Source organism: Mastomys coucha, unplaced genomic scaffold (genome assembly GCF_008632895.1).
Source record: "Mastomys coucha isolate ucsf_1 unplaced genomic scaffold, UCSF_Mcou_1 pScaffold12, whole genome shotgun sequence".
Classification (NCBI taxonomy): Eukaryota; Metazoa; Chordata; class Mammalia; order Rodentia; family Muridae; genus Mastomys; species Mastomys coucha.
Genome location: NW_022196894.1, coordinates 56,238,342 through 56,256,941, shown reverse-complemented (window position 1 = coordinate 56,256,941; position 18,600 = coordinate 56,238,342). Strand labels below are relative to the sequence as shown.

At 40.8% G+C, this 18,600-nt stretch overlaps 2 protein-coding genes across 6 annotated transcripts; one reads left to right on the top strand and one right to left on the bottom strand.

The window, feature by feature from the left end:
- Nucleotides 1-927: 927 nt before the first annotated feature.
- Nucleotides 928-16,875, bottom strand: Cldnd1 (claudin domain containing 1). Of its 5 annotated transcripts, none has more exons than XM_031364172.1 (6): nucleotides 7,038-7,227; nucleotides 5,903-5,946; nucleotides 5,385-5,694; nucleotides 3,766-3,876; nucleotides 2,451-2,588; nucleotides 928-2,320 (listed from the first exon to the last, which is right to left on the bottom strand). In XM_031364172.1, exons 1-6 carry the CDS (start codon nucleotides 7,042-7,044, stop codon nucleotides 2,100-2,102), a joined length of 831 nt encoding a protein of 276 aa, XP_031220032.1. In that variant the 5' UTR covers nucleotides 7,045-7,227; the 3' UTR covers nucleotides 928-2,099. The 5 variants fall into 5 exon arrangements, with proteins under 5 accessions (XP_031220032.1, XP_031220030.1, XP_031220033.1 ...); XM_031364170.1 differs by having other exon boundaries at nucleotides 5,903-5,953; nucleotides 7,038-7,222; XM_031364173.1 differs by lacking the exons at nucleotides 5,903-5,946; nucleotides 7,038-7,227 and adding an exon at nucleotides 16,740-16,875.
- Nucleotides 16,186-17,539, top strand: Gpr15 (G protein-coupled receptor 15). Its single transcript, XM_031364168.1, has one exon. It carries the CDS (start codon nucleotides 16,344-16,346, stop codon nucleotides 17,424-17,426), a length of 1,083 nt encoding a protein of 360 aa, XP_031220028.1. The 5' UTR covers nucleotides 16,186-16,343; the 3' UTR covers nucleotides 17,427-17,539.
- Nucleotides 17,540-18,600: the final 1,061 nt, after the last annotated feature.

The window sequence follows — 18,600 nt, the reverse complement described above, 5'->3', positions numbered from 1 at the left end:
TTGCCAAGTTCAAAGCCAGACTGAACAACTTAATGATACTATCTTATGATGCTGAATACCTGTTTATAGTCTAGCAGTTGGGAGGCTGAGGCAGCAGAATCAGTTCAAAGTCAGGCCTGCCCAGATAGTGGATTCAAGGCCAGGTTGTCCTATGTAAGACTCTTACACCAAAAACACTAAAATAAACAAATAGGGCTATGGATATAATTCAAAGCTAGCTCATCTAGGATATGCATTGTCTTTAGGTTAATGCACAGTACCAGAGGTAAAAGTAAAAAATAAAAATTTGTGTAGAAATCCCAGTAACCAGCTACATCAGAAGCAACCGGCCAAAGTAATATGGAACGTTGGTAGTTTAGTGGCCAAATTCTCTCCTCCCAGAACACAAATACCCAGTCATTAAATGACTTCTTAGGAAAATCTAACCACATAAGTATACTACAAAGAGATCACAGACCTAGTTCAGAAACATGTTTCGTTGAAGACACTTTGATTTCCTGTTTCTGCAGTAGGTGTGGTGATTGGAATGAGGAGTATCCCCTGGTGGCTCATGTACCTGGCCGTGTGGACACAGTGCTGTTTGGGGAGGTAATAGAACCTTTAGGAGGTGGCGCCTGCTGGAGGAAACACTATGACTCGGGCTGGGCTTTGGGTTTAAAGCCTTGCCTAACTTTCAGTTCCTTCTCCTCTGTGTCACCTGTGTGCAGCTGAAATTGTGACTTCTCAGCCTCTTGCCATCATGGACTCTGCCTCGAAACCGTAAGCTGAAATAAACGTTCTTACCTAAGATGCTTTGACCACAGTGTTTCACCATTGCAGCAAAAAGAAACTAATATTCAGAGAAATAACTCATCTCCCACAGAGATACACACACACCTCCATCTTTTAGCCCCTCGTGTTGTGATCTCAAGCAATTTAGACACTCTATATGATTCTCTTTTTTTATTTTTTTTAAAAAAAGACAGATTTAGGATTTGATAAGAAATTACTGAGTTACACTTTTTTTTAATCTGTGAAGTGCTACAATAATGGAGTAAATAAATAAGATTTTTAAGTTCAATGTTTACAGACATATTATAAAAAAATGACTGAATTAGAAGACATTAAGTAATGTTGATACACACCAGGAAGGGATTTGGGCAAGGAAAGGCACATCATTTCACCACAAGAAATAAAGACCCATAAATGTAGGTTGTAGGTGGCCACAGCTTTAGATCTTGTGGTGGTAGTACCCCCAGTTCTAGGGGTCGATATTGGTAGGACCTCCCATATAGTACTCAGCTAGAACAAAGCAGGTGGGGAATTGGCTGTGATTCTTCTCAAGCTCTGTTAAAAAGAAAGTACTCTTTAATAAGCCTGGTGTGTGAGACAGGAGGGGGAGCAGCAAAAATCCACAATGGTTTGGTGGCACTGAAAATCTTAATGGTTTCAGTTTTTTAAAAAAAGTATAATGTAGTACGATTAATCAACTTTTCTCATAGAATTGAAATTTTGCAGTTAAAATCACAATTTCAAGTAAACATCATTTTTCACTTTTTTTTCTTGTAGACAATCACAGTATAAACAGCTGCCATATTTCACCTCAAATGAAGTAATGTACCAAAGTTCAGGGACACAGATGTTAAAGAATTTCCCAATTTTATGTGCACACATCTTTAGGAACGCTGGTTCCGCTAGCTGACTGCTAACAACAGGAAAGTAAAGATGAAGGTCTGACAGTGATAACAGATATCATACAGAAATTCGTTTCTAGTTTCACACATAGTTACTACACTACTGGATTGAGCAGACATTAACAGAGCCTGTTTTGGGTCAATTTTCCACTGCTAATATTCTTTTACGAATTTGGGTCACCTCTCTCAAGTTCTTTCTGTCTGAATTCTGAATCTAGATCAGTGTGAAGATTGAGCTACTCAAAGAAAACCACATACATTTTAAATGGTATTTAGTGGCACTGTATATAAATAAAAGGGACTTTTAGAATAAAATGGCATATCCACTAAAATAAAAATTAAAGACAACTGAAAGACAAGGGAAAACCTCAATAGTAAAAAAAAAAATATATGAAAAATAGTAATGGTCAAGAAGGCAGCTTCCCTTCACGCCACACGATACGTCTTCATTAAGGTGTACTCTTTCCGGTTGGTGTGGGCAGCCCAGATGAAGAGAGCAGACGCCATGAACTGTAAGGGAGCTGAGACGCAGGCCAGGCAGAAGGACCATCCAAATTCTCCAGATACATCCTTGGGCAGCTCTAGTTTCTGATGTAGTAGTTCAATGCCAGCAACATAACAACTCACGGAGCCTAGCGTACACAGACCTTAGGAAGAAATACAGAAGTCTAAATGTGATTCTGAGAGAGCACAGGGCAAAGCTTCTCAAGCAATGTGACAGTACAGACAGAACAATGACATGGGAATGTTCAGAGATTCAAACACTTCAAGACTCACCTGCAAGGAGATGGAGAATGCCTGTGGCAATGGTGGGATACAGGCTGCGGCAAATACAGGCACAAAGTCCAATCAAAGCCCCGAAGCACATCAAACCCAAGCTAACAAAGGGTAAAAGGAACTGGCAACGCCAAAGGTCTGGGTTTAAAAGGAAATAAAAATTTCAGACCACTTTTCTACAATGGCAATTTTTCACATATTTGAAAGGACAGTTATAGCTGTTCTCAGAAAGTGAGAAACAGGTATTTTAATATCAAACCTTATAAGTCCAAAAGGATTCCAACTTTCTCCAAAACAAATAAAGGGCCACTAACAGTTAAGTTACTGAAGGGTTAATATGAGCCCTGTGCTTGAATTAATCCTCGCAATACCTCCCATTATTGGTGCTACTACTATTTAGTCTTTGTCACTGAAGGAACTGAGGCAGGGGTGTTAGTAACTTGTACAAATAAAGGGAAGTGAAGAATCACAATTTGGAGTGAAACACAGCTTCCTTCTACAGTCAGACAGACATGGTCAAAGGCAGGTGCTAGCAAGTCACGAATGCCCATTACACATGAGAACTCGGTGAACCTGGAGTGTATCAGTCACTTAGTGGCAGCTGTAAATCTCATTAACTCCCCTTTGTACTCATTCTGTTTTCTAGAATGTCATGTAAGTCTCTGTTTCTGAATATTATTACCTTCCCTTAAAATTCTGCTCCTGACAGACTTCTTCCTCTCATTCTCATTGCGAAGTTAAATAACTGCACTGAGTCCTTTGATAGCACTGTCTGGGTAAACACAAACACAGCCCTAACGTCTGTAGCCATGAAATGGAGACAGTATTTCATGGCAGCCTGCCCCATCAAGGATTAGAATGCTCGTGACACTTTATTCTGGCATCCACTCTGGTTACTGCCCCCTAGCACTGGAAGGGTACTGTCCACAGGCCTGCCGGCTGCTGAGCCACTGAGAGCCTGCAGCAACTTCCTCAGGTATGCTCATATGAGCTCAGGCAATGGCAGTGGGCATTTCGAATACTGAATTTTATTCTGTAAACCTACTAAACTCCCCCCCTCCCCCTTATTTGGGCCCACTGGTAACATCTTTTGGTGATAGATCCCACCCTCCACTGAATTAGCTTCCTCGACTGCAAATTACTTGAAGTTCGTTAAGTATGTTTCTGTCTCCCAAGTAATATTAGCCATGGAACAGGGCTCACTGGAATGTTGCTGAGAAAGATAGTTCACGGTGACACTGTACACTAGCACATCATTCCAAAGAGACCTCAACACATATTCTCCCAACTGTCCTGCTGAGAGCCAAGTACTCACAGGTCCGAAGTAGATCAATGCCACTATTGTGGTTCCCAGGATCAACATATTTCTCCATGAACTGTTCATTTAGTGTGAAACTCATGCATTTTGTAACCACATCAAATGACTCTGGAACAAGAACAATGACTGCCTGTTATTTTCATGGAAAATATGCCATAATAATCTTTCAGTAGTTATCTTTGGAAGTAAAAGGTGATGCAGAAAGACATTCCCCAAGCATACATAATCTCTGGCTCCCAGCGACACATAAGTTACTCTGTTGCCACCACTGAGTTTCAGGGACAGTCTCAAGATTCAGACACAAGAATGAGAAAAAGGAAAAGTAAAGGAACAAAGGAGACGTGTGTTAGAAGCCCAGGAAATACGGACAGGGACACAATCTGAGGAATTCTGGTCTTCTCCCCAAAACATACCATACCAGCCAAAGTCCTCAAAAAGTGACACAGTCAGCCTTCCTAGGTTCTTAGACAAAAAGTTTCAATCGTTCTTACCCATATTCATTCTAACAGAAAATCCTAACAGCTATTCCTTCAAAATACACTCAAGATCTAGCTATACCCAGGACCACTGTGCTGGTCTCATTCCAGTGATGTCATATCTGAATTACAACCACCTGGTAAGCAATCCCAAACTGTACAGACATCAGCCAGGGTGACAAGGTCAGCTTTCCTGTTCAGAAACCTAACATGCTGCAGGATGTGTCCCACTCGCACCTGCCAGTATGTCTCTGAGACCTCTCAGCAGAACTAGAGGTTTACAATCCACTGTAGCTGTGTTCCCTTTCTTTGCATGTGAAACTATTTTTCATATATGGTATTCCTTTTAAAAGACAGAAACTTACTCAGTGAGAAGCCAAAAGAAGTAAATATAAACAAAAATAAACTGTAAACTTTCCAATTTAATACCCTGAAAATTAAAATCTTTGTGTTAATAGAAGTTTTGAAAAAATAAATCTGAGAAACAACTTAGAATTTTTTTCTAATTTTGTTTAGGTTATTAACTCTATAGTTGTACAAGTCTCAGATATGTACAGATTTAAAGGCAGAGTTGGTCAAATTACATTCTCTAAAATACAAAGCAAATGATAGAAACCTACTATAACGTAGGTAAATTGTTTTTGGATTTGTTTGGTTTATGAGAGAGAGGGGGCTTCTCTAAGTAGCCCTGACTATCCTGGATCTCACTCTGTAGACCAGGCTGGCCTCGACTCAGAGAGAGATCTACCTACCTCTGCCTTCAGAGTGCTGGGGTTAAAGGCTTGTGCTACTGCTGCCTGACTAACATAGTTAATTGTAAGAAGACAATCAACTCATACTTTGACTTGATTTTGAATACAAGTTATCAAATATTTCAACTGTTCAAACTAATTCCTCAGGACATATGACATGGATTAAAAACAATTTAATTAGCAAATAAGTATGAGGCTTCAAATGTCTATCGCAATATGAGGTACCATGGTATCATCAAGGACAATGGGAATGCACAGAAGTGGAGGGAAGAAAACGATAAGAAAAGAGATGCAGAAGGTGTTCTTAGGGGAAAGGGGGGGGTGCAGACATGCTGACATGTCACTGGGCAATCATTATTAAGTAGTAAAGGAGGAGACGTGAAAATACCTGTCCTTTCTGGTGGAGCATACCAGTGGGTGTTTTTGGGTATGGTAATGCACCGTCGCCACAATCCCAAGTTGCCGTTGTACCGGAACAGCGCATCATTGTAAGTCTTCTCATCCGCCTCATCACCGAGGAAATCTTCCCAGGCAATTTTATTCGAATCACTTGAATTCTCTTGAACAGGACTTCGATATTCATACCAGAAGTCTGTGCCTATTGAGGCCGCCATGTAGATGGTGGAAATAAGACTAAGCACACAAGCAATCACAAATGCGGTAGCAAAGCGGTTATCCATTCTGGCATTCAGACTGCTCTGTTTAAGTTAAGAAAGAAAAGTTAGACTTCAAAAGCAAATCAGAATATACTTAAAAAAGAAAAAAATAAGCCCCCTTTACCCTACTCCCCATCCCTTCTTTCCGTAATGCAATGCATTCATCCATGTAAAAATTTACAAACAAAAGGGGAAATGTTAAGTTTAAAACAAAACTCATTCTCATGAAAGTACTTGAATGCTCACATACCCAAGATGCTACGGAGACAGAAGTCTTGTTCTCTAGTCTATCACCTGCATACTAAAACAGACAACACTGAAATGGACATACACATTACAGATACAAACAACAGACATGCCCATGGTCAGCGGTGCAGTGTGCACACCTTAACGGCAGATTGAATTTTTACACAAGCTATAGAAATGTTATGGGTTTCCGGCTTGTGTGAGGAAAAAGACAGAAGGAGACTAAGAATCCCCAGCGTTTTAGAGGGAAGGCTTACAAAATAAATAAGGGCAAAAGTGAGGAGTTATTTGGAAATCAGAGTTGAAGGTGTTAACCCAAGGGGAAAGTTTAAGTGTATGTCACAGCAAAGAGAGCAAAAACATCGTGTTAGGTATCAATCTCCCTCAATCCAATTAAAGCTAAGCCAAGCTTTTTGACACAACCAAATTCTTCACTCCTCACTCGCCCCCCCATCCATTACACACTACTCAACCTCCCAAACTGTAATGCTGCTCCCTAAATCCTAAAGTACAGCACAGATTCATAGAAACTAAATAATCCCTACTCGCAAATAGAAAAAAAAGTGAGTTAGGCAAAATCTGAACACTCCCTAGGCGTGGACAGGGCTCCACGGCAGTAGTAAATGGCCGCGGTAAAATGACTCAAGGCGGATCACGCTGAGTCAAACCCTGCCAAGTGTCTGTACACGGTGACAGCACCAAACCCCTCGCATCAAGCGCCCGAAAACAGGCTCCCAAACTGGGGAGCGGAGTTTGGAAAATGGGGAGTGACTCCGGAAAGACCCGGGCGACTGCAGTCATCAACAAATAACTCAGCAAGTGCGGTTTGTATTTTGATTCTTAAAAATCTCGTCCATCCTGATGCTCTCGGATGACCTTAAAGGCCGGGTTCTGGAAGCTGCTCCTAGCGCAGTCACCCTGGGCCGCACAGCAGGGCCTGGCAGGGGCGGGCTGAGGCCGGCAGGGCTGGGAGGGTGCCCTGGGTCCCAGAGCCCAGCCAGCTCCGGCCCCTTGGCCCGGAGCCCCGCCCCTCCCCTCCCCGCCCCGCCTGCCACTCCAGCCTTCTGTCCGGGCCGCGCCACCGTGGAGCCCTCTCCCCACGCCGCGACCCGAGCCGGCCCGCGACCCCGAGCACTCACCGCCCATCCTCTCACTCCACCGGCTTCGCCCTCCAGCTCCGACCACAGCGCCCTACTCTCCCCGCGCCTCCTCTGACGCACTTCCCTGCAGAGCCCGCCCCCTCCATAACTCCCGCGCCTCCGCCTCCGCCTCCACCCCAGGCCGGGCCAAACCGGCCCTGGGCCGAGGGGCCTTGTGGGACTTGTAGGAATACCAGAGGAAAAGGGGCTAGAGCCAGAGGAGAGCATGCCTGATGGCGCGCGAGGAATTGTGGGGAGTGTAGTTCTCTCCGAAGAAAGAACTCAGTGAGTGAGCAAAGCAGAGGTCTTAACTGCGGGATTGTTACACCTCAAAAAAGGAGGGACCAAGCTCCAGAAAAGTGATGGGGGAGGATCTTTGGTCAACCATAGTCAAAGGCTTTGGTTTTTAGCCCAGATCTAACATCGAGTCTTGTGTTTTCCCTATGATAACACCCTACTTCTAAAAATTAGTACTACTGAATTGATGAACTTTAATGGGACTCTACTGTTCAAATATCAAACCCCTTCCTATTTCCTACATCTTCCCTCCCATTTGAGCAAAGTGTTGTTCTGTTTTGTTTAAATGTAACTAAAGATCTAACTAAACTAGCATTATAACCTAATGTGATATATTCTTGTTTGAAGAAATCTGTTATTTGCTCTCTATTGTAATCAAGTTCCCTGTTTACATAAGTTTCAGTTGGTTTATTTAAAACTTGTAAATCCAAAGGATACTTGATGTCAAAAATGTGACTTTAAAGTGTGAATGTAATGTGAAATGTAATTTAGAGAACATCATTTCCAACAGAAAAAGTTATGAGTAGCCTTGGAGACAGATGGCTGTGTGACATGGAAGTAATGGAATGATTCTAAGCCCTCAAATACTTCACCGCAGTTTCTAAAGAGGTAAATTAGACTGTTTTAGTTAGAAGTCGTTTGCCTTTGGCTCGTGATTCCAGATGACCATCACAGGCTATGTCTGGAAATGGACCTCTGACAGAACCCAATATCCACATGATTAAATGATTAGATTTTCACATATAACATCAAATGAAAACGTAATTTGCCTCAGGTGTCATCTTGAAAGCTTGATGAGTGTGTACAGGCAAATTGTGAATCCACAGTAAGACTTGTGAACGCATTTATGCAGCAGATGTCTTCATCCACAGGCTTTCATGAGATGTCTACTTCCTGAAGTAAATTGTGCAACCAATTCTGGTAAAGGATCATTTTAAGAAGAAAAGAAACAGCCTAAGTTTCTAGACAGAGAAACTGAAGCCCAAACACGAACACTGGGGTTAGTGAAATTGGTTAATTTTATGACATTGGACAATTTACTTAATAATCTTTGAGATAAGGTTGCCTTTTGTTTTCAATATATGGATTCTTGAAAATAGAATCCATAGATAAGAAAATGTAAAAATGTCAAGCAGGGGGCCTGAGGATTGTTCAGGAATCTTTAAAGCATTATTTGCAGTTGAATATCCAGTGTTTGAATAAGATCAGTATAAGGAGCTTTTTAAAACTCGAGTGGGGCCGGCGGAGCAAGAGGGGCCGGCAGAGGTCCTGAGTTCAATTCCCAGCAGCCACACACATGCTAGCTCACGGCCATCTGTACAGCTACAGTGTACTCATACCCATAAAATAAACAAAATAAATCTTTAAAAACAAACAAACAAACAAACAAACAAACTCCTGGTTGCTCCGGATGAAGAGGAGTTGCCTGTCATAAATAAAGGTAGGTATTCTTGAGCACCTCAGCTGGCTTCTGGACCTGTCTAACTACCCAGCCACTACACCTGCCAGTAGGGCAGGCATTTCAATGGGCTTGTTTAGTTGTGTATTCTGGAAGTTCTAAATCCTGGGGACACAGGAGGTGAGTGTTTCTGGAGTCATTCTACAAAGGAGAATGATGCTTTCACCTTCCAACAACACGGAACACCCAGAAAACGCTCAGAACCCCGTTCAGTCACAAACTTAGCGTCAACATGGAAGTATGCCCTTGAGGTTTTGGCCTCCCTGAATGCCACAGGACAGAAGACCTCAAATTCCTTCTCAAACACAGTCCCACAGACCACACACTCTCATTTCTGAGTTATCTCTGCATCTTTGGTGTTTTCAATTTTTTATGCTGTATTTTGTGGGTAAGCAGAACAGATCTGTAATCAACTTTTAGAGTTAAACATTTGCTCCTATTTTTGCTGGGCTGTTAGGGATCAATAGCTAGTCTCATATGTATTATTAATGAACCAAGTACAACTTAACAACCATCACAGATTATGGGATCTAGGCTTCAAACAGAGTTGAAGTAGACTTCTAGCTAAATTTGCTAAATCTGATGTTTCTAGTTTTCAGGAGGAAAGTGTTATAGTTATGGTACAATGTAAATTAGCCCAGTAACAGAAAATCTATATAGTTAGATAATGCTCTTTGCACAATAATTACCTTCCCTCCCAGGTTCCCTAACATTCTTAAATACAATTCTGCTTATTTAAAATGTTCGCTGTTACCTTGTGTTAATCAAAATATAGCGACCTTGGATATTCATCTTAAATAGTTGTCCTATTTTTCTTATAAAATAGAAAGGAAAATAGAAAAAGTTTCTGAATTCTAGCCAAAACCTAAATTAGTGATCAAAATTGCTTCGTATCTGTCTACTATAGAATAATGGCTAACCTTGATTCAGAAAAAAATAAATAAATAAAATAAAAAAAATAAAAATAAAAATTGCATCTTAAAATTATTGTGGGACATTCACCAGAAAAGACTGCTCAGACATGGGTTTAAGCCAATAGAAAGACTTTATTAGCAGGCTGCTGGTTACCCGGGGTGTTCAGGATACCAGTGTATATCTGAGCCTTTCTTAGGGTAAGCTTTTCAGCACAAAAACTGTGTTCTAGTTTGGCATACTTCAGTTAACAAAAATAGTTAGCCAGAAGAACTGTAGAAGCTAAGAAGAAAGCAAGATTTGTACCTTTAGAGACTTTCCAAGAACTATGAACTTTGATGGACCAGGTGTTGTTTTTCAGGTGGTACTGTCCACATACTGAGTTCTACGGCCTGCATAGCCTTCATGGAGTCAGCGGTGCTTAGGTCAGGGGCTAAGTTCTGGGGCTCTGTTATAAAGTGTTAAACGTAATCCCTTTTATTTATAAAACCTATTAAGTGTCTCAAAGTGAAATAAATTATAGTTGTTTGATTCCTATAGCTTGTGAATGACAATATAGTAAATAACCATTTGGAGATAAGAAAGTTGAGTTAAAAATTGTACTTTAATTTAAAAGACTGTGGGTCTTTCTGGGTCCTAGTGACCTCAGAGGTTAAATGGCTATTAAACCACTACTAAAGTCCTAAATTTTATGATTCATAATTCAATTGATAAATAGAAATGTAACTTCCAATTACAGTTATCATAGATTTGGTGGCAGCAGTAGAGATTGAGGTATACATAGTTGATGTGTATTCAAATTTATAGATTTGTGAACTGCCTCTGATTAACAAGATTTATTAAGTTAAAACATTAGTATAAAGCAAAGAAGTATGTTCTGTTAACTAGAGACATCTCTCTGTGTTAGCTTATGTTGTGACAGAATTGGTAGGGCTAGTGTAGAACAGAAGCTGTTCAAGAGGATTGTGGGAAGTTCTCAAATGACGCCAAATCTAAGCATGATTCAATCTAGACTTATAAGCGTTTATCGACCACCTACTGCTGCCAGACACTGTGTTGAACTGTTGGGGACACAAACATAAATAATTTTGTTATGCATAACATAAATGAATATCAGATCTATTTTGTGTGTGTGTGAGTGTGTCTATGTATTTAAGCATGCAGATGCTATCAGCACACTTGTGCCAATCTATGATAGTGGGATGTCTTCATCCATGACGTGGATCTAGAGGATCAAAATCGGGCTTGGCAGCAGGCATTTTTACCCAGTGAGCCATCTGCCATCCCCAGATCTACTATTATAAAGAGGCCTAAAGCATGTTCTTCTAGAATAATAGCATATTTATCCATGAGTAAATGTGAGTTAGCAAGAAAAATAATAAGCTAAATGTACAATAAGCAAATATATCCCTCCTAGTCTGGCATGCAGTTTTAATAAGTTCTAAATTCTCCAAGTAACTAGAGGAATAAAAAAGCAAACCCTTACAGAGGATGAGCTGTTTCTTTCACGTTAGTTATTTAAATGATTGCATATCATATTCGAATAGGAAGTGAATGAGGGGATAATTTTTAGCTAAATAATCACGTCTGTAAGCACAAAGAGAAATAGTTTGCTTCATGCTTCTTTGCCATTAATCCCAGGACCTGTTAGCAGAACACACATCAGTTGAAGCCCTTATATTCAAGATGGCTGTGGACCTTACTTTTGTGTATAATCTGATGACATATCAATTGTGTCAGCTTGGGGGTGGAGCAGAGTTGATGAGTGGAAAGAAGCCAAAGTAATTTAATCCCAATGCCAGAAGTGAGAAACTAATTGGATTGGCTCTGCATAGCACTTCAGAGTTAGAGGCTGCAGACTGCAGTGATAGCTGTATAATGGCGTAGTAGCCTTAACTGAGAAAATGTCTCAAAGGAGTAAATCTATCGTCTTCTTGTTCAACATCTTCGACATTTCTGTCTAATTCTATATAATTCCATTATATTTTAGGAATTAAACAAAGTAGAGAACAGAAAGTTTTTTAACATCCCTAACATGTTGTGAAGCCCAGGCTAAAAGCCTTCTACAGATTTCAGCTCTTGCATGCCTTTCAACCCCCCAAAAGTAGCCTACGTAATTACAAAGCACAGCATATCATGGTGGTTATTTTATGCAAATAAGCATAGTACTTTTAAATTTTTGTGTGTTAAATATAGAATTCTAGGCTGCTGACTGAATCCATAAATCTAGACAGGGTTGAAGAATCTATAATTAGCAGATAGCATATGTAACTCTAATGTGAGCAATGGGCCTTGGCATCCACAAGTTCAGCACTATAGCACTGAAAATTCAAAAGGACTATTTTAAAAACAGTCTGTTTTTGACTTATGAACTACAGGAGGCAGAGGGACAGAGGGGCAGAGGGGCAGAGGAAGGCAGATCTCTGTGACTTTGAGGCGAGCTTAGTGTATATATTAAGACCCTCTCTTAAAGAGAATAACATAAATAAAAAAATAAAAACCAATAGTATCATTTCTGGCAAGGGTTGTAAGGAAAACTTCAGTATTTTTGCTGTTTTGTTTTGTGTTTTTGTTTTTGTTTTTTTGTTTTTAGTAAATCAGTCCCCAAGGGGGGATACATTTATTCAATTATTAATCCTTACATCCTTCTTTTTCTTCTTGAGGGAATCTTGTCTACATTGCCTTTTCCCATATAATGGACTCACTGATGCTTTTGAGTTTTGAACTATATTTCACTGGTTTTTTTTTTAATCATTAGTATCTACATGTGTATTTCAAAGGATGTTCAAAGTGCTAAAAATGACCCTTGCACTCAGGTTTTTTAGAACTTCCCTATTTTATAGCTAGTCTTTACTGTGGGTTTTCTTCTATGTCAACATTGTAACCTGAGTTACTAAAATCCCTGAACCATCATTATCTTAAAACAGCCCGTAGGCTTCCTAATGTAGGTGTGGAGATACTATCAACCCACCATGGATATTCTCGTCCTAAAGAAGGCTCAGTCTCATATTCTTACCACACGTCATACCTCAGGTTGCCACATAGGCTAGAGTCGCCTTATCTGTAACTGCTTCAAGAGTTTGCTGTAAATGTCAGATTCATTAGATAAGGTTTACACCACCAAGTCAGCAACTTCAAAAGCTTGAAAACAAAAATTTAGGCCTATGGAGATTAAATAAAATTATAAATTTTTTAACAATTTTCTTTTTTTGTTGTCGTTGTTATCCTCCTCCTCTTCTTGCTCCTCCTCCTCCTTCTTTTCTCCTCTCCTCTTCCTCCTTCTTCTCCCCCTCCTCCTTTTTCTTTTGAGGCTGGGTCTTTCTGTGTAATCCACCATGTCCTAGAACTTACTATGTAGACCATCCTGACCTTGAACTCACAAAAATTAACCCACCTCTGCATCCTGAGCACTGAGATTAAAGGTATATGCTTCCATGCCTAGTAATTCTATTACTAATAGTAATAGTAATTCTATTTTCTTTTCTTTGCCTTTTTTAAAAGATTTATTTATTTATTTTATTTATATGAATATTCTGTAGCTGTCTTCAGACACACCAGAAGAGGACATAGGATCCTATTACAGATGGTTGTGAGCCACAATGTGGTTGCTGGAAATTGAACTCAGGATCTCTGGAAGAGCACTCAGTGCTGAGCTGTGTCTCCAGCCCCTAGCAATTGTATTCTCATCTACAGGTATGCAGTCTAGTAAACTCAGGTTATCATGCTTGGTAGCAAATGCTTCCAAGCAGCTAAGCCATCTCACTGATGCCAAGAAATGTTCTTGACACATATCTAAGAATTAAAAACTCTTAGCCCCCAAGGGGACAGTATGAATCTTCCTGGGAAAGGGAAATAAAATAATAGCTCTTGTGGGTGGACTAGAGGTGGGTGGGAATAGGAACAGGAGGGTTCTGGTGGAGGAAGAATAGAGGGAGAGAGTACTAGGAGAGATGACTGGAATTGTGGGGTGGGGGAGGCATTTGGGGGCAAGATTGAAACCTAGCACTATGGAAACTTCCAGGAATATATGAGGGTGACCTTAGCTAAGACTCCTAGTAATGGGGGAAGTGGAGCCTGAATCAACCATCTTCTGTAACCAAGCAAGGCTTCCAGTAGAGGAATTGAGACACCAACCCAGCCACAAAACTTTCAACCTACAATTTGTCCTGTCTACGAGATGTGCTGGGGTAAAGCTGATGCAGAATTTATGGGGGCAGGGGGTGGCAACCAATGACTGGTTTGACTTGAGACCCATGCCATGAAAGGGAGTCCACACCTGTCACTCCCTGGAGGACCATGACCCAGAAGCTGGATAGCCTAGAAGCCTAAAAAAAAGAACCAAAAAGCAGAGGTTGGGGGGAATGAAATGACTCCTAATACTCTGTGTTCTTGTAGACCAGAGCCTAGCATATCTGTCATCAGAAAGGCTTCATCCAGCCACTGATGGTAGCAGGTGCAGAGACCTACAGCCAAACATTAGGCCAAGCTCATGGAATCCTGCAGAAGAGGAGGAGGACAGATTGTAGGAGAGAGGGGTCAAGAACACCACAAAGACCGAGCTGAGCCAACAATCAGGGAGCCTGGATGGGTCTGACTTAGGCCCTCGGCCTATGTATTATGGTTGTGTACCTTGGTCTTCTTGTGAGACTCCTAACAGTGGAAGCTGGGGCTGTATCTGACTTTTTTTGCCTACCTGTGGGACCCTTTTCCTCCTAGTGGGTTGCCGTGTTCTGCCTTAATAAGAGGGGAAGTGCCTAGTTTTATTGCAACTTGATAGGCATGTTTGGTTGATATCCCTGGAAGGCCTGCCCTTTTCTGAAGGGAAAAGGAGGAGTGAGGGAGGGAGGGACTGGAAAAAGAGGATGGAAGAGATGCATGGTCTTATGTTATCAAATGCACAGTAACTTCTAAGTGAACCAGTTAGTGTTACAACTAAGGCACAGTGAGAGAATATTTCTCTGATTAGTCCTTCAACACATGCACATATAGATGCAGTGTCTAAATATTCTACTTTAAATGACTATTCTTTTCCATGTAAATATTGTCCCACTTCGAAATATTGGGGGGGGAAGTGAATTATTCTCTTAAATAATTAAAGTTTTCCCAGTGGGAAGGGTTTCTGTCCCAGAAATGTCAAACTATTAATTAGTTTCTCTGAACTGCAGTCTATATTTAGTGAAGACTATACCCTCCATGATGTGAATGAACATTACAGAACAGTTGGGGACAAAGGGTAAGGCAAGACATCCTGTAGGTCAACCCCTGGTGAATTCTCATCTTGCTCCGGAAGCAACAAGTCTCCACCCTTCTTCTTGGACTTCTCTTGCATGGTGTAGAGATGACCTTAGACCACAAGGAGGGAGAGCCAGTAGCTATCTTCAGCATACCAGTTATTGAAGAAATTAAGTTTCAGTAGAAAAGATTTTAAATATATACTCTTAATATTTAGATGCACTATATATGTGTGTGTGTGTGTGTGTATACATATATATATACAGTTATTTTCATCTGTTGGCATCCCTTCTTCTGGACAACAGTGACTACTGTCAAAACTGACATTTTGAGCATTAAATGAGATGGATAGGAGGAGAGGAAAGGAGGGGAGGGCAAGCAACCCCTTGGGCTGTGAAGAATTGAAGTTAATGAACTAAATTTCAAAAGTTGCTATATTTTACTATGGTCTTTATGTCTGAGAAATACACGTGAAAACATAGGCCTTCAATTTTAGTCTGTTTCTCAAATATTTTATTTTACTGAAATTCTAGAGCTAGCATCTCTCCTACGAAGACACCTGGTGTGGGTATTTACATCTGTCGCCATGTCACTAATGTGAGGAGACACTTAACGAGAAGTGATAGATCAAAACCTAAAAACCAAATGCTGGACCCAATAGCAAACACTTTTCCCCCCAGGACTGGGAAAGATGATGCAGAAAGGTCTTACATTCAAGGTTTCTCTGGATAGAACCAGTGTAGCACAGAGAGCAAACAAAGATAATGGCTGTCTGAGCACCCTACCAGGTGAAGGTAAAAATAGCACTTAGTGTTTTTAAATCATCTTTCATTACATTTATAGAATTGCAAATTGCTGATGAAGATGTTCTATTTTCTCACAATGTATGTGTATGTATCTCATTGTATGCATGTATGTATATTAATACTGTGAGAAAACAGAGTATCTTCATTAGCAATTTGTAACTCTATAATAACTGAATTTTAAAGGTGATAGAAAAGGCTAGAGTCAATTAATTCAGTGTCAAAAAAACCTTGATTTTTAAAAGTGAAAATGAAAATGTTGATTCGATTTTTTTTTAATTTTTCTGAATTTAAGAAAACAAATCAAACATCTTGAATAAAGAAGTAAAAAAAAAAAAACACTTAAGTTTCACAGGCTAGTAGAAAGAAAGAAAACCACAACCACAGCCAATACCAATCGCAGGGTACTTCTTGTGGGCCTGCAGAAAACTGGCAGTAACTACACTTTTGAATCTGTTCTCATGTTTGTTCAAGATCTTGAAAGAGGGAGAGACGGAAAGGACGGCGACGGCAAGAAAGGGAGTACATCAAGAGGCTCCCTTGATTTCTCAAGTTCACAAGACAGTAAGTTCACTTACCAGATTCAGTGTCGAACCTTCAGTGATGGAACCAGCAACAACCCTGCTTATGGTGGATTACTATGACGATACAAGCCCAGATCCTCCTATCATGGAGACTCCCTCCCACCTTTCCTACACATCTGTCTTCCTCCCTATCTTTTATACAGCTGTGTTCCTGACTGGAGTGTTGGGGAATTTCATCCTCATGGTCGCTCTACATTTCAAACACAGCAACCGAAGATTGATCGACATCTTTATCGTCAACCTGGCTGCCTCTGACTTCATTTTCCTTGTCACAGTGCCTCTTTGGATGGACAAGGAAGCCTCTCTAGGACTATGGAGGACTGGCTCTTTCCTGTGCAAAGGCAGCTCCTATGTGATCTCAGTGAACATGCACTGCAGTGTCTTCTTGCTCACATGCATGAGCATGGATCGTTACCTGGCTATCATGCATCCAGCCTTAGCCAAGCGACTGAGAAGGAGAAGCTCTGCTTATGCAGTGTGTGCTGCCGTCTGGATCATCTCATGCCTCCTGGGATTGCCCACTCTTCTGTCCAGAGAGCTTACTCACATTGATGGCAAACCATACTGTGCAGAGAAGAAACCCACGTCATTAAAACTGATGTGGGGCCTGGTAGCCTTGATTACCACCTTTTTTGTACCCCTCCTGAGCATTGTGACCTGCTACTGTTGCATCACAAGGAGGCTGTGTGCTCACTACCACCAGTCGGGAAAGCATAACAAGAAACTGAGGAAGTCCATAAAGATCATCATTATTGTGGTGGCGGCCTTCACTGTCTCCTGGGTTCCGTTTAACACTTTCAAGCTCCTAGCTATTGTTTCAGGATTCCAGCCAGAAGGCCACTTTCCCTCTGAGTCTTTTCAGCTGGCCATGAATGTGACTGGGCCCTTGGCATTCGCCAGCAGTTGTTTCAACCCTGTCATTTACTACGTCTTTGACAGCTATATCCGCCGGGCCATTGTACGTCGTCTGTGTCCTTGTCTGAAGACCCACGACTTTGGGAGCAGCACTGAGACATCAGACAGTCACCTCACTAAGGCTCTTTCCAACTTCATTCATGCAGAGGATTTTGTCAGGCGGAGGAAGAGGTCTGTGTCACTCTAAAAGGAGCTGTGACATTTCAAGATCTGTTGGCACTCTTAGGAAGCTGGGTTTTGTCAGCAGCAGAGAAATAGAAAAGCATTAAAGATGAAATTCATATTGATTCATAAATCCAAGGACATGTTGGCATTTTTTTAAGCCTCCCTGAAGAGCTTTGTCTGTGCTGTGGATCTAATTAGGCCATACGCAGTAAGTTCATCTTAAAGGTCTTTCTTGATAATCAAGCCAACCAGCCAAAACAGAAACTCTCTTGTCCTTGAACTCAAAGGCTGTTTTCTTCATGCAAGTCAATGCACCTTAAGGCCTGTTCATGCTAGGCTGTGTTTGGAAGAGACACCTTTATCTGGTAAGAAATGTAGTGGGATGCTGGTAACAAAAACAGAAATATTTGTACTCTGTAACTCACTGTCCCTGAGTTACTGAGACTGACTCTTGGTCCCAATTAATGGTCTATCTGAAGAGTCGTCCTCTCTGTCCTGCACTGGCTTTCAGAGCATAGTTTTAGACTAGAAAAAAAACAAAAGAAAGAAAACCTTTATGAGGATAAAGCCACTGTGCATTGTGTTTATGAACTGAGAGTCACCTCATCACCTGATCTGAAATGTGTTAGCAAGTATTCATTGCATAAGGTTTGACCTTTGCCTTGTAAGAAACAGTAGTAACAATTCAGCTTATTATATGCTATGGTAACTGCTTTTTAAAAAGATTTTAATACACTGTTTGTTTTCATTGCCTTTATAAATTAGAATTTGACTTTGTTGTAATTACATGTTTCGGATTACCTATCATCTAGTTGTCAAATAAAAATGTTTCTACTAATGTAATTAGAGGAGGGAGGCTTGGGCCCACCCCACCCCATTCAGATTATCACTTAAGGTTCTAATTAAAATGTTACTGTGTACGTTCTTTTAACAATTCTTTTGCTTGGTGTATATAATTTCAAGATGATGTGGGATGCTCTGTATCCAGCTGAAATAAAATATCAGAGAAGTGGTGCTGATGTATTGTTTGTTTTCAGTCCCAGAACCTTGCTGAGTCTCCTTACCTAGTACAACACTCACTGAGTCAGCTTGTGCCCATATTTAAAGCAGAACACCACAGCACTCAAGTGGGCTATTGGAAGCTTGAGCTTTGAGTTCAGAAAAAGTGAGTTTTTATTTCCATGGTTGACTCAAAC

Bases quoted from the DNA above. Each gene is read 5' to 3' on its own strand.
- Cldnd1 (XM_031364172.1), bottom strand. The intron at 3,877-5,384 runs GTATTTTCACGT...TTCTTGTTCCAG, and splicing joins TGCTCCACCAGAAAGGACAG to AGTCATTTGATGTGGTTACA. The intron at 2,589-3,765 runs GTGAGTACTTGG...TTTTAAACCCAG, and splicing joins CATTGATCTACTTCGGACCT to ACCTTTGGCGTTGCCAGTTC.
- Gpr15 (XM_031364168.1), top strand. From the start codon at position 16,344: ATGGAACCAGCAACAACCCTGCTTATGGTGGATTACTATGACGATACA.